This window comes from Octopus bimaculoides, chromosome 4, assembly GCF_046866305.1.
Source record: "Octopus bimaculoides isolate indiv1 chromosome 4, ASM4686630v1, whole genome shotgun sequence".
Lineage (NCBI taxonomy): Eukaryota > Metazoa > Mollusca > Cephalopoda > Octopoda > Octopodidae > Octopus > Octopus bimaculoides.
The window spans coordinates 91,708,136-91,723,266 of record NC_142931.1 but is presented as its reverse complement, the minus strand read 5'-3'; the positions used below and the strand labels follow the sequence as shown (position 1 = coordinate 91,723,266).

The window sequence follows — 15,131 nt, the reverse complement described above, 5'->3', positions numbered from 1 at the left end:
ATCAAGTACAGCAAATCGCCACATCTCCCAGTCCCTTGTCATTTCCTCCATGAGGCCCAGCATCCAAAGACCTTTTCTCACCACTTTATCCAATGTCTTCTCCATTGACCACCAGATAAGGGAGCAAGGGAACCTGTCAAAGGTTTTCTCCATGTTGTCAAAAGCTAGATACAGAGGTTTATTTGTATATGTGTGAAGGCACGTGGCCTTGTGGTTTGGGCATTGCATTCACAATCATCAGATGGTGGATTTAATTCCTGGGCCAAGCAGCATGTGTTCTTGAGCAAAACACTTCATTTCACATTGCTCTGTGATCATTTCAACATCTGATGTCTGGCACACTTGTGCACTTGTACAGGCAGTGTTGATTGAGGGAATGAGCTAATGTACAGCTAATGTACAGCTAATGTACTATAAACAAATCATTTGTGCTGGTCATTCAGCAAAAACTGAACACTCATACATTGTCTTTCACAGGAGAGTTCATCATATGTATATGTATCTATATTTGTGTGAATTGCAGTCTTGTACAAACCAAACTGAAGTCCAACATACTGTTCAACTTCAGAAAGCAGAGTTTTCAATGCCTAAAAAGGCTTATTATTATCAAGCTAAAAGACAAATCTGCCTGACACAGTTTAGGAAATTTATAGAATTTCAATAGAAACATTGAGGATTACTAAAACCCAAAGCATAGACTTTTTGAAAATAATGAGTATATACAAAGCTTATGTGTACGAGGAGACCTACATGTGTGTTAAGCCAAAGAATCAGGAGGTCAGAGGCATAAGGGTAAGTGGTGGGTTGAATATGCTTGTGATATGTAAAAAGTATATGACAAAGTGAATACTAATTTCTTTTGTTCCCATGAAGCCTGTCATCATCATCATCATCAGCTGGCATGGGTTTGATGATTTGACAGGAGCTGGCAAGCCACAAGACTGCAGCAAGGTTCACTATCTATTTTGGTATTGTTTTTATGGCTGGGTGCCCTTCCTAATGCCAACCAGCTTACAGAGTGGGCTGGGTGCTTTTTAAGTGGCACCAGTGAATTCTGCTTTGGCATGGTTTTTGGAGCTGGATACCTTTCTAAATACCAACCACTTTACAGTATGAACTGGATGGTTTTTACATGGCACCAGCAGAGTCACCAGGTAACAAGACAAAGATCCTTCGAGAGGGGAAAAATTCTTAGTAAAGATTCAAATGAAATCTTTCACTCAAGGTAACAATATTTGAGTGATCCACTAAATTGTTCATCAAACATTGATTGTTCTTTATTAGAACTTATTCCATAAGTACCAGTAAACACTTACTTGATAATCCACCTTGTTAGAATGAAGTCAGAGTTACTTTGCATAAACTTAGAAAGAGAAAAGCTCTTGAGAATAAAAGTATTCTGGCTCAAATTAAGGGAAAAATAGGATGCTGCATTATCTACATAATCTGTGGGAAGATGATAAGCTTGGCGTCAGTGACATCACAACTCATTTCTGCTGCTGAATGAACTGGAACAACATGAAATAAATTCTTGCTCAAGGACAAGACACAACCTGGTCTGGGAATCAAACTCACAACCTCATGATTGTAAGCCCAATGTTCTAACCACTGAGCCATGTGTGTGTGTGTGTGTGTATTTGTGTGAGTGTATATGTCATTTCTCTGTCTGTCTGTCTCTCTCTCTCTCTCTCTCTCTCACGCACACAATCAACAAGAAAAATGCATTGAGTGACTTTTATCACTACTTCATTGACATCATTGGTGTATTATGAGTATTTCTCAGAAAGTTGGTTTTTCTGATAAATTCACTAATGTCATATAGTCCTATAATGATGATAAAGAGAGCATGTATTGTAATTAGTAAAGAATGCTATTTTTTTAATCAGTTGTGATAACAGAGCAGGGTGATAAAATTTCATAATATTTTTTTTCAATCAATTCCAGTGACTGCTCTGTGGTATTTAAATATGCTTCTGTGCAACCGGTAAATTATTTAACCTCAAATAGCTTAATTCTAAATCACTCACTCCTTTGTCACTAATAAGAGACCCATTGTGTGTTGGCATACACAATGAAAAGTCTGATGGACAAAATTTCATTGTCATGAAACATGTTCAATCTAGCAATAAACCTTAATAAAACTTATTTTTGTATCAGCCATGCTTTAGAAACCCTTGTATGAATCCTAATCCAATAATGTATTGCACAGCTTGGAAAACTGTATCTTGCTTCAAGTATCTTGACAGAATATGAATCTGGGATGTGAATCTTGAGGACAACATCACAAACAGAATTTGATAATATATATAAAATGACATCTACCTTCCAAACACACATTTTGTTTTATAGTGTGGCTATAAGACACAGGCATTATATTTGAAACATATTAATCAGTTGAAGTATTTTCAGTAAAAATGTCTTTAACAAATTCTGCATACAACTTGTAGAGATTATGTGAATGAAGATAGCAAATGTTGCCAGCATTAAAGCTCTCTTGCAATATAACAGACTGAAGTGAGCATGTCATTTAATTTGTATGGAAGATGGAAGAATTTCAAAAGTGTCTCCTTTATGGAATACTATGTTCAAGGAAAAGATATCCTTAGAAACTGAAGATACAAGGACTTCCATATTTTGGATTTGAAGAAGGGAAATTGAGAAACTACTGCACTGGACAGAACATCACGGAGAAAAATTTACTGAATATGTTTTGAAGATAATTGCATTAAACATGCAAAATTAAAACAAAAGATGCAAGAAAAGGAAACCTTATAAATAATAATTCCTTCAAATGTTCAACACGTAGCTAAGTTTGTCTATCTCAGGTGCAGGAATGGAAACAAACTCAGAAATCTTTGCCACTTGAAAAAACATTCTGTCTGCCAGTCATGCAATAAATATTGCCTTTCTGTTGGTGGGCTGAAAAGACACATGCTTGTGTAATAGCCATGGTAAAAGCTGCAGATCAGCTGGGCAAAACAATCATCTCTATTTCCTGCTCATTAGCGAGCAAAAGTCATTCTTAATATTGAGTTGACTGCCATCATATTTGTGTGTGTGTGTGTGTGGTGTCATCTCTCACTTCCACATTCACAGATCACATGAAAGAATGTTGTAATATATCAACTAATGAAAATGATAGTGAATTTGAAAAGAAATATGGTATGCACTTTGTTAAAAACGACCATTTAGTATGTTATCTTGGAAATGGTGGAGTATTTAGTTCTTGATATGAGGAATAGGAAATAGTGTTATCTAAATTAATGAAGCCATATAGTTGTTTTGTCGGAATATAAATACATAAGACCAGATTATGAATTTCCATAAAAAGGTCGTCTAACTTTAAAGCTGTTTCCTGATTAGCTATATTCTAATTATTTTTTAATGTCCATATTCTACTGAGGTAGACTTTGCCTTTCATCCTGTCAGGATTGATAAAATAAATACCAGTGAGCATTGGAGTTGATGTAATCAACTAGCCTCTCACTCAAAACTTCAAGCCTTGTGCTTATAGTAGAAAGGAGTATTTTTTAATGCCCCTGCTCGATGCTGGCATGGCTCAGATGATTTGACAGGATGTGACAAGTTCAAGGACTGCATTGTGCTCCAGTATCTGCTTTGGAATGGTTTCTGTGGTTGAATACCCTTCTTAATGCCAATCAATATCATGTATGTCTAAATTTGGAATCTAAGGAAATTGGTGATCTGTCAACAGTACATTTAGTCCATAGTTGTGATCTGGAAGTGCAGTTGCTGTGGCAAGTGAAGAATTTAGCTTCTGACCAAAGCAAAAACACTTCCTGTAAGGTGAAGGACAAGAACCCAAGACATTAGATTTTTCACTTAGAACAATTTCATATTTCAATCTTAATAAATTCTCATATATAATTATGTATGGTAGAAGATGTCAAATAATGGTGAGCAGAAATATTTTCTTTATTGTGTGTGGAATTAGTTGTCATAAATTTCTTAATTTAATTACATTCCTTCTTGAGATATTGTATGATTATAAATGTTCTTTTCCTTTTCGTAGTATTTTTTCCTAAATAAATGGTAAGTGGTGGGCAGCTTTGCTGTCCAGTTTCAAAACAAGCTTGCTTTATACAGATAATTTGCCCTTCATTTTTAATTGATGTCATTTAAATGCTAATGCAGCTATGCCAAATATTGAACACAAGTCTATTTATACATTCATTTCATTCTTATATTGCTACAAGAATGTTGTAAATTCATATCAGGCTGCAATATTTTCTTAAACAAAATGATCAACTAGAATTTTTCACTAAATTTTTGTCAATATTTATTTGGGAAAAGCTGAGTTAGGAAAGTGGAGAAAGCAATTCAAAAAGATGCATTTACAAATGTTTGATATATATATGTGAGTTAAGAACTAATAAATGAGAAATGTTTTTTTTTCTTTTTTTTGTTTTTGGAATTCTTTATTGAGACTGATATGTACCATTTAGTTAAATATTTATTTTGAAACAACTTAAAATATTTGAAATATTTCAATCTCAATATTTGTTTCTAATAAAACTAATAATACGAAATAGTTCAATAAAAGGATGTAAAAAATATTGAAAATGTCAATGACTTCCTAATAAAGAGCATTAAAAATCGTTGAGTAACTTGGGAAGTGAACTAAAAGCAGTTTCATTTCATTCTATGATTCCTACTTCATACTTCAACTAAGGTCAACTTTAATTTTTTAATCTAAGATTAACAAAATGCCAGTAATACACTGTAGTTTACTCTCTGCATACGAAATTGGTTTGTTTCTTAGAAAAAATGTTATACCACAGTAAAAGCAAAATGGTGATCTAAAAAAAATGAGTATCTAAAAAAATTTTACTGATGTTCAGGAAATGTAAGAGAAATTCCAACCACCTCAATAAGTTTGAATCCTCCTCTGAAATATAGTGAATGTGTTATATAAATGATATCACAGAAAGTAAAATATCCGAGAAGAAACCTTTCCTACTTCCTCTCCCCACTGTGTGTGTGTGTGTGTGTGTGTGTGCGCACGCGCGCGTGCGCGTGCATGTATCATCCACACATTTTTGTTTTAGATTATTTTCTAACATATTTGATTCTCAGTTATGTGAAATGACTCGGTTGACTATTAATAAGGATGTTTTACTTCTGTTTCAAGAAAGCTTGGTCACCAACAACTCACCTTCAGGGCACTTTTTTTTATTATGTCTCTTTCAGTGATTTTCCTTAATTTCATTTGTGCTGACTTTATTTTGTGCTATTTTCCCTTTCTTTCTAGCAGAGCTTTTTTTTTTTTTAGCTACCTGCCTTCTATTTTCAACCTTTTATTGGTGGAACTATCTTCCATCAGCATTTGCTTTGCTATTATTATCTTAGCTTTTCTGCCATCTAAAAAACTTTCAGATATTTTGCATCAGTTATTTTATACTTATCTTATTGATTTCTGTCTCTAAATTAATGAAACATATATTTCAGGCTTGGTTATCAGTTCTGCTCTTATTACATAAACCCTGTATATTTTTAACCACTTTTCTTGTACGTCAATATAAAAACTTCTTCATAGGTTACTTAATTTCTTCAGCTTTTACAAATCATATTAGTGCTTTTTTTATTTGTTAGCAGTCTTAATGCTTACAACATACCTAACAAAAGATCATGTTAAGTAAAAATAAGGTTTACTTACATCTAATATATTAGTTATAGAGCAAAGTGAAAACTCATTGGTTGAGAGGTGCTTTAAATGGTGCAAGCTGTTCAGTATTTTACAAGTTGAGGTTTGTATTCTGTTTGCTCAGCTTTACAAGATTGACAAAATATGTACAGATATTCCTCAGCTTACAGATATTTATATTCCCAAACTCTGAAAGTGTAAACAAAGCCAGCAACTTTGTTTAGGCTCAAAGTTCCAACTGTTTTTGGATGACAAGAGACAATACATTGAAACACTAGTGTCCCAGAATGCTGTGTGCCAATGAGTCAAGTATATTGAACACACTGTCATCATAAAAGGAAGAAGTTAATTCTCTTATGATATACGCTACAGCAACCAGCATGTTTTGGGTCTAAACCTGCTTAGACCTGTTAAGAAAAAATATGCAAATATTTGTTCCAGATCTCACTGTACACAGTGCAAATGATTTTTTTTTATTGGTTGGCAAATATAAGCATCCATCAGCAAACAATTTTTTCTTTTATTTGTTTGTCATTTGACTGTGGCCATGCTGGTGCACTGCCTTTTAGTCAAAGAAATCGACCCCAGGACTTATTCTTTGTAAGCCTGGTACTTTTTCTATCGATCTCTTTTGCTGAACCGCTAGGTTACAGGGACGTAAACACCCCAACATCAGTTGTCAAGCAATGATGAGGTGTAGGACAAAGACACACACAAATATATATATATATATATATATATATATATGTATACAACTGGCTTTTTTTGGTTTCTGCCTACCAAATCCACTCACAAGACTGGTCGGCCTGAGGCTATAGTAGAAGACACTAGCCCAAGATACCATGCAGAACCCAGAACCATGTGGTTGGGAAGCAAGCTTCTTACTACACAGTCCACCTGAAAGTGTAAAATAAGCTATGGCTTTGTTTAGGCTTAGTTCTGGTTGCTTTTGATGGATGAAACCTGTCGAAACACCAGTATCCCAAAATGCTGTGCACCAATGAGCCGAGTGTGTTGAATACATTGTCATCATAATAGGGAAAAGCTCTTCTCCTATGATGTACACTACAATGACTAGCATATTTTGCATCTGAACCTCTCTAAATGTGTTAATGAATATGTAAATATTCATTCCTGATCTTGCTGTACATGGTACAAATAATGACTTTATTTACATGAGAAATATTTGATATGAATGGTTTCATATCTTAGCCTTCATTAAGAAGTGTATCCCTATTTGTTTTGGTAATGAGTTTTCAGTTGTTTGAGAACTAAATTATCTGTTCATTGAATTAGCATGTAAGTGGTTGAATATTCCACAGACATTTGTATCTTAAACATAATTCTCAAGTAAAATTTGTTACACAGTACGACAAGGCATGACCTTTGAACTACAAATACCATCCATCTAATGGATTTTGTCTATCCAATTTCACCTGTAAGGCTTGAATCAATCTGAGATGTCCCACAGAGGGATCAACCCTGAAAAGATCTTGAACTATGAAGCAAGCTTATCAATCATTTAGCCATGCTGCATCAATACTTACAGCATATTTACTACGTAATGCAATGTTATTTGACCTATTCAAATCCGTCAAAGAAATACCACTACTTAATATCATCACTATTTGATCAAACACACACTTCAAGATACATGTATGTGAATGTGTTTACTACAATCTATTGGTCTGTTTTACTATTATCTGCAAAGTAGATACATAGCTAAAATTTAAAAGGTGGAGAGTTAAAAAAAAAAAGAATTATATATATGAAATTTAAATTACTTACCTGAAAATTTATATTATACAAGCTTACACAAAGTGGTGATAATAATTTTAAAAAGAATAAACTTCTTAGTGAAAAAATAAGATGTTGAGTGTGTGGGGAGAGATAGTTTATACAAGAAGCAAAATTTTGAGGGTTAACAGAATTTATTGTGCAAATAGTGACAGGCGGTTAAACCTTCATCAAAAAGTATAATTAACAAATATGAAAAAGAACTTTATTAGGTTAAATAAACAGTTACATTGCCGCAGTGGAAACAATATTAATAAAATTTGATGTACATTTGTTTGAAATTTAGCAATTTAATAATGGTTTTCTGATAATTATTATTAATTCATATATATATATTTTTATGTAAGTGTGGTTTAAGTGAGATGCTATGTAATTGTGAGACCATAACCATCTGAATTTATATCTTATTTAGGTGGGTGATTAAAGCAAAAACTTGAATCATAATAGGTGTTTGTGTTGCAATTTATCATTCAGTTGATTGCTCCTATGTTATAGATGTATAAATGCTATCTTGTAACAAATATTCTTCTACGATATAATAAGAAGTGACAGTTGTTTTATTGACTTTATTTTATTTGTTGGGTTGCAGTTCATGAAAAATTATCACTTTGTTAATAATTTAGTAACTGTCTATTGTAGATACAGCTGAAAAGTATTTTGTATGTTCAGATTTCTTTGATATCAACAGTTTTATCTAATGAATATGGCTTGTCACTGTCTCATATGCATTCAAATGCATAAACAAATTTTGTGGTATTTGCTTATGAGCTAAGCAAATGGGATAATGCAATTTTACTATTCTTTCCTTTCCTCAGGTTCTTATAGGCAGAAACCTTATTATTATTCTTTGATAAAAGTTCAACTCACTAAACTAATAGTATCACTACATTTTGCCTTGCTTTGTTTTATGGAATTGTAAATAACATCCTTTCTCTTGTTATATAATTTCAAATATTTCACTTTGATAAATGTGTTTACATTTATTTTAACATAGCACTTCTAAACATATTTTTACTGATACAGTGTGCATTTGGTTGCAACATATACACTATCTTTTCAATGATAAGCTAATTAAATTTTTTCCTTGTTTTAAAAACTAGAATTTAATCTTCCCATTTGTTTGCAAAAGCTGTAATGTCAATTTTTAATAAAATTACTAATAATTATTAAATCTAAATTTTAATTTTGAAGACTTGTAATTACCTTTACCATTAACTCATTTGTAACTTTATTTCTAACAAAATATACTGCATAAGTTTCAGATGATTTTGAAGGATTTAGCAAAATAAGTAATTTGTTTTAATGTATAGGCTTATATAATTGACTTTTTTAGAGCATAGCTAAAGCAAATTTTCTTACATAAAACTTTGATTAAAGGATAAATTTATATAAGAATGTTTTAAAAGAAATCGTTTTAATACCAATCCGCACACTTTTAATACTATAGTTAAAATGTTCCATTATTATCTTTCTTCTATTTTGTAAAATTTCTATATTTTTGAGGTTATAACATACATTTAATATAACCTTATAGTATTGCCTCTAATCAATATTATTGCCCCTTATCAATATGATTTGAAAAGTATTGGTTTTTCATCTTGCATTCTGAAACACATACTGCTGATTACTTATTCATACACTGTTCGTAGTTTCATATACATGTATGAGGATGACTTTGCAGAAATGATAGACTAAATGCCTTTTAACATTTAGTTTTAACTCTACATTCTGAGTATTAATTTCTGTAGACATGAGTTACTCTAATTACTTCTGCATTGACACACAAGATATTCTTGTGTGATGCATGTGCATGAGGAGTTAAAATAGCAATCATCAACAGATAGAAATATTGATTCTAGTAATTTTTCCCTCCCTCCCAGTATTTTCCCCCACTCAGGTTTTTTAAATTAAAATGCTTTCATAATTGACAAGGGAGTCAAATAAAACAAAATTTTTGAACTGAAATTTTTATTGGTTCAAATTAAAATGTGAGTTTATTAAATATTTTATTCAAATTTTAGAAATTGAGTTTCCTCTCCGCAATTTCAGTTTATAAACATGTCAGTGTTATGAATTTTAAATTTATTTCCATATAAATTAATAGATCAGTTATTTTTTTGTTTCTTGATTTTTTTTTTTTCATTAATTAAAAAATTATCTACATACCATTAAATTAAAATTCTAGCAATATTATTTAACAGAATTAAAATGTGAGATCCAGTTTTATCTTTAAAATTTCATATGATTGTTTTGAATTAAAATAAATATTTCACGTCAGTGCTTTAAAGATGTTTTTTACTGAAAATGGATAAACTTGTGAATGTATTTGCAAATAATTAAAAGTTTATGTGTTAATGTTTTTTACATCTTAATATGATAATTAAACAGTTAATTTTGTAACCTCTTTCATTAATGTGGTTCATTTGCTATTAAATTATATCAAATGCAAAATAAATACTATGTTTCTCTGTATCTCTGTATCTTTAAAAGTAAGTTTATTCTGTAGAATTTTTCCTCAGTTATGGCTCTTTTAATATGATAGCTAAACTAATTTATCCATCAACTACACTATTTAGTTAGAATATTACATTGTTGTTTTCCATTTAAAGAGCACTTAACATTTTTTTTTTATTAAAGATAATTATAATTATCAAACAGAGTTTATAGTATTTATTCACTATTCATGGAGTTTGGGGATTTTTTTAGTCAAGCTGATTTACTTTTCCAGAGGATGATACTTTTTGATTTTAAATAATTCTTTATTTTATTCTGAAACTTTTTCCAATATAGTTAGGCATAATTAAAAAACTACATAATTTCATTTAAAAGTTAACTTGATAAAAATCTAATCAAATTGAAATAAATGAAAGTAGTTTAAAAAAGATTCTGAAGTTTCTTATTTTGTTCAAAGAAAGTTGATTGCAATTAGTTAACTACATATATAATTGAATAATTCTTTTTTCAGTTCTCATATTTTTTTTAGGACAAGAAAACAAAACCCCATTGAATTTATTGGTATCGGTGGATTACCTGCAGTTAAAATTATCTCCTATTTCTGTCGCTAACCAACACTCCAAAATTTTTTTTGAAGTTTGCATGAAATCAGTCTGCTGTAGATATAAGACTTGAACTATTTAAGCATTATCAATATCAACAAATTTCAGAAAAACCAGTGTTTGGAATTTTCAATAGACTACTTTATTTTAAACTATGTCTTTTACTGAATCACCAGCACTCATGATGAAATAGTCCTTTTTGCAACAGACAGCCATTGAAACTGAAGGCTTGTATCTAAAATGTGTTTCATTAAAAATTCGTAACACATAAATATGCTCCCATGATAAAGACATAGTTTTCTTAATTGGATATCACACCTACTTGCCTGCTATTTGTTCTCAAGATGTTTATTCATCACAGAACAAAAAATACAAATGTATATATAGCAGTCATGTATATATGGCAGTCATGAAATATTTCTTGTTTCATGAATGCCTACTAGATTATCTTGAAGCAATAAAACAATGGTTGATTCCAGGTACTGAGGTATTCAAAAGTAAAATTAGTTTTTATGGAAAGTTACTGAAAAATATAAGCATATATGTATATAAGAACAAATAGAGAAAGTGAAATATATATATATATATATATATATATATATATACACATATATATATATATATCACTTTCTCTATCTGTTCATTCACTAGAAATCTACTAAGTCAGCACACTGAGTTCTATATAGTCATTCTTTATGCTTCTTTTGATGTCATGGCAATAAAACATTTCCTTTTACATATACATACCATTAACTCTGGTATTGCCTTTTTTCCTTTTTGTATCTCCAAAACCACCACCATCTAGAGGAAATCCCATATGTACCTGTCCCATGTGAGACTTTAGTGAAAATGACTATGACACCATTTGGTACATGTGTGCTGGAAGAGATACCCTTGCTCAGGTGGAGTATCAAGCCATGATTGCCAACTTATATAGTTAGTTGTATGTGTGTGTATGTGTGATATTCCTGTAGTAACTTGTTGCTACATTACTGCTGATGATATTGCACTCTGGTTTTTCTAACACCTTTTCTTAGCTAGTCTTTTCTTCCTGTTGCCATATATTTTAATTGAATTAATATATTTTAGCTTAATTTCAAATCAGCACCTGATCACTAGAAATATTATCACAATAACTCTAAGAAAAACTGAAAATACCCTTATTTTTACACATATCTGTTCATATATTCTACTCCAATCACCAGTTGAAATATCAGTATGGATGCTATGATAATCCTAGTGAAACTGTTTACATAATGTATAAATGATGTTTTTTTATGGATAATTATATTTGAAATGAAATTGATTTTTAAATATGAATTGACATACTATATTGACTGTTCTTAAAGTAAAATCTAGAAACATTATATTGAATTTTAATTTAGTGTCAAGAAAAGAAAAGTTTGCATAAGAAAAGTTAGGCATAAAAATTGTATACCGAATAATATCATTGTTATTGTAGCAGATATTAATTTTTAATTCCAAATCCCTATTTAACAATAGCATGCTCTATTGATATTTTGCACAAAAGAAATTAGTTTTGCTTAAAGTAGAAAAAAATATAGTTTTTACTTTGTTAAAGATGAGATGCACCTGTAATATTAAACAGCTTAAAGACAATACTTATTATATTAGTGATTGATAACTAACATTGTTTTCAGCTTTACATTTTAATAGATCATGTCTATAAACATACTATAAAAGAGAAGCAGATCTCCATCTATCTCTGCATCACAACATCAATTAGATGGAGGGAAAGAAGGGGAGGGATCAAAATACAAGTCACAATGTATTTTTAGAAAAAGAGGAGAAAAAGATGTTGTTGAGAGAGAGTGTGTGTGTGTGTGTGTGTGTGTGAAAAAGAGAGAGAGAGAGAGATAGGTAGTGTCGTCACCATAGTGATTAACGTGTTTTGATTAAAAACATTGGAATCTAAATACAAGTTTGTCAATAAAACACAACTTCAAAAAATAACTTTCATTATATAGCAATATAAATAGTTTTTTTTTGGTTGTTTGTTTGTGCAAGTGTGTTTCTGTATGCTTTTCAGCATAGAGACAACACATACCTTTAAAAAAATGGCTCATTTTAATGACAGGTTGTTGTTGAGAGAGAAATTCAATGAAAGAGAGTGTGTGTGTGAAAGATAAAAGAAAAATTTATTTCAAGAAAAAAAAACCGCTGTTGAGAGAGAAATAGAGAGAGAGAGAGAGAGAGAGAGTGTGTGTGTGTGTGTGTGTGTGTGTGTGTGTGTGTGTGTGTGTGTGTGTGAAAGATAGATAGGTAGACTGTTGTCACTATAGTAACTAACGAGACTTTCACTCTATAACCCTCTACTATTAAAATAAGGTACATGCATGATGAACAAATATTTTTACCAGCAGTGTAGTGACAGATAAAGACCTAATATTTCTAATAGATATATTGTGTTGATGACCATCAAACTAGTTACATTCCTTCAAATTTGTGGCTTGTATCAAAGTCAGAAGTGATTTTATATATATATATATATAATAATAATAATAACAATAAAGTGACAACAAAAGAATGCGACCTCAATATTAGGTAAATAGAGGATTATTTATATATGTATAGTTTAGGACAATCAGTAAGTTGTCATTATAGCACTCAGTTTCAAATGCCGGAGAAAAGAGCTGTGATCCATTCTTGTCGGCTATTAATGGCAATAGACGCTATGAAAAAACCGTTAAATAAAAGGGAAGTTACTCTAATAGGTAGAAAAAAAATAAAAGATAAAAAATGCATGCAACCATATTTTCACAATACATAGACATAAAACCTCCTTTGTTAATAACGTCTGCATATGTACACACTCACACAAACCTATGTGCATGTACGTACTCATATGTATACATATATCCAAGCACACGTATACATATATATATGTATCTGTGCACGCAACTCCATCCTCATATACACGTAGGTGTCTGCTCGCATACATATATATTTAAACATTTATACATATAAATATACAGGCATACGTTCACACTCCCGTATATACATATATACACATGTCTAAATTCAAGAACTGAACTTTTTGGATCATATGACAAAATACCTGTTACAGTTTTGGGCCCCTCAAGATCACAGATAGAATCCGCCTTTTTTTTCCCCCTTTTTAATTGTGTGTATGTGTATGTGTGTGAGTATGTATGCATGTATATATTAAATTATATGTGTGCGTGTGTATGTATAGAATCCGCATTTTTTTTCCTTTTTAATTGTTTGAATGTGTACATATATGAGTATATATGCATGTATATATTAATTTATATGTGTGCGTGTGTATGCATGTGTGTATGTATATGACTGTAGGACTGTGTCCGGTGCATAAGTGCGACTTTCATGCACATGTCCTCTTCGTTTATATGGATATGCATATGCCTGTATGTGTGCAGGTGTGTGATAGGAGGATGTGTATGTGTATATATATATGTGTGTGTGTGTGTGTACATGCGTTCATATATGTGGGAATATATGCCTGTATGTGTGTATGTATATATATATATATATATATATATATACAACAAGAAGAAAATGGAGGGGATCAAGGTGGTAATCGTCAACTTTTAGACATTATATTATGTCTATTTATTTATTTTTAAAAAAACAATTATAACAATATACATGTATAACATATTATGCTTTACATTTATAAAAATACCAGTAATTATTAAAATATATAACATAGAAAGTAGAATAGTTTCTTACAGCTATTTCAGCCAAGAGGTCATAGTATCCCACTTTACTTCCATCCCTTCAGTGAACAGAAGTATTTGATAGATAAGATTGAGGTACTTGGGTGTGCCTCTGGGCTTTGTCAGAGAGTTTAGAAAGTTCATAAGGTTAAGTTATAAGTACATACATATATACACACATTTTACATATAGATACATCAATATACATAAATAGATATCTATACATTTATATATATATGTATACAAAGGAATCAATTATTATTATTATTATTAGGTGTATTATATTATTCTTATTAGTTTAAGTACATACAGAGGAAAGAGAAAATTATCAAAAGAGTGGAATTTAAATAATCTATCTTTAGGAATGAAAAGGTATATATATGAGGAACACGCACACGCACACACACATAAACATACCCATAGGTACATATTTCATGTGTTGAAGGGAGAATTACTGTAGTAGTTCGTATTTTTCTTTTTATATAATTATAATAATTATACACAAACATATATATATATATATGTTTGTGTATAATAACAAACATATTTATATGCAACCCCATTATAGAACCAATAAATTAATTGATTGATTGAATAATGGACCTAAATTTTTGAGTATGTTATTATTATTATTATAGACCTCAATAACCCAGAGTTACCTCCCTTCATTCTGTTTATAGCTTAATAAACCCCCACCTCACAACTTAAATATAAAATTAAAAGTAATTAACTGAATAAATAGACGGATAATTATTTTAAAGGACTGAATGACTGATTGGTTCGTTAATTGACTCAACACTATTACATAGTCATGTAATTGAGGCATTCTGTCAGATAAAATATATTTTAAGCATAATTTTAGTGATAAATAACAATAATTTAGTAATATGTAGG

At 30.8% G+C, this 15,131-nt stretch overlaps 1 protein-coding gene across 50 annotated transcripts in view; it reads left to right on the top strand.

The window, feature by feature from the left end:
• LOC106883142 (6-phosphofructo-2-kinase/fructose-2,6-bisphosphatase) overlaps positions 1 to 15,131 on the top strand; it is a 158,253-nt gene that overhangs the window by 108,298 nt on the left and 34,824 nt on the right. For 17 of the 50 annotated variants that reach the window (XR_016241589.1, XR_016241585.1, XR_016241594.1 and 14 more), the window contains one exon: positions 11,324 to 11,420. The exons of 31 other annotated variants lie outside the window; for them this stretch is intronic. Coding sequence is in view for 2 of the 19 variants with exons in the window: in XM_052967240.2 (XP_052823200.1) it covers positions 10,428 to 10,591 (164 nt within the window). In the remaining 17 variants the exon portion in view is untranslated. Of the gene's footprint in view, positions 1 to 10,427; positions 10,717 to 11,323; positions 11,421 to 15,131 lie in introns of those variants that run through there. 2 more of the 50 variants (XM_052967240.2, XM_089350990.1) reach the window with 2 other exon arrangements.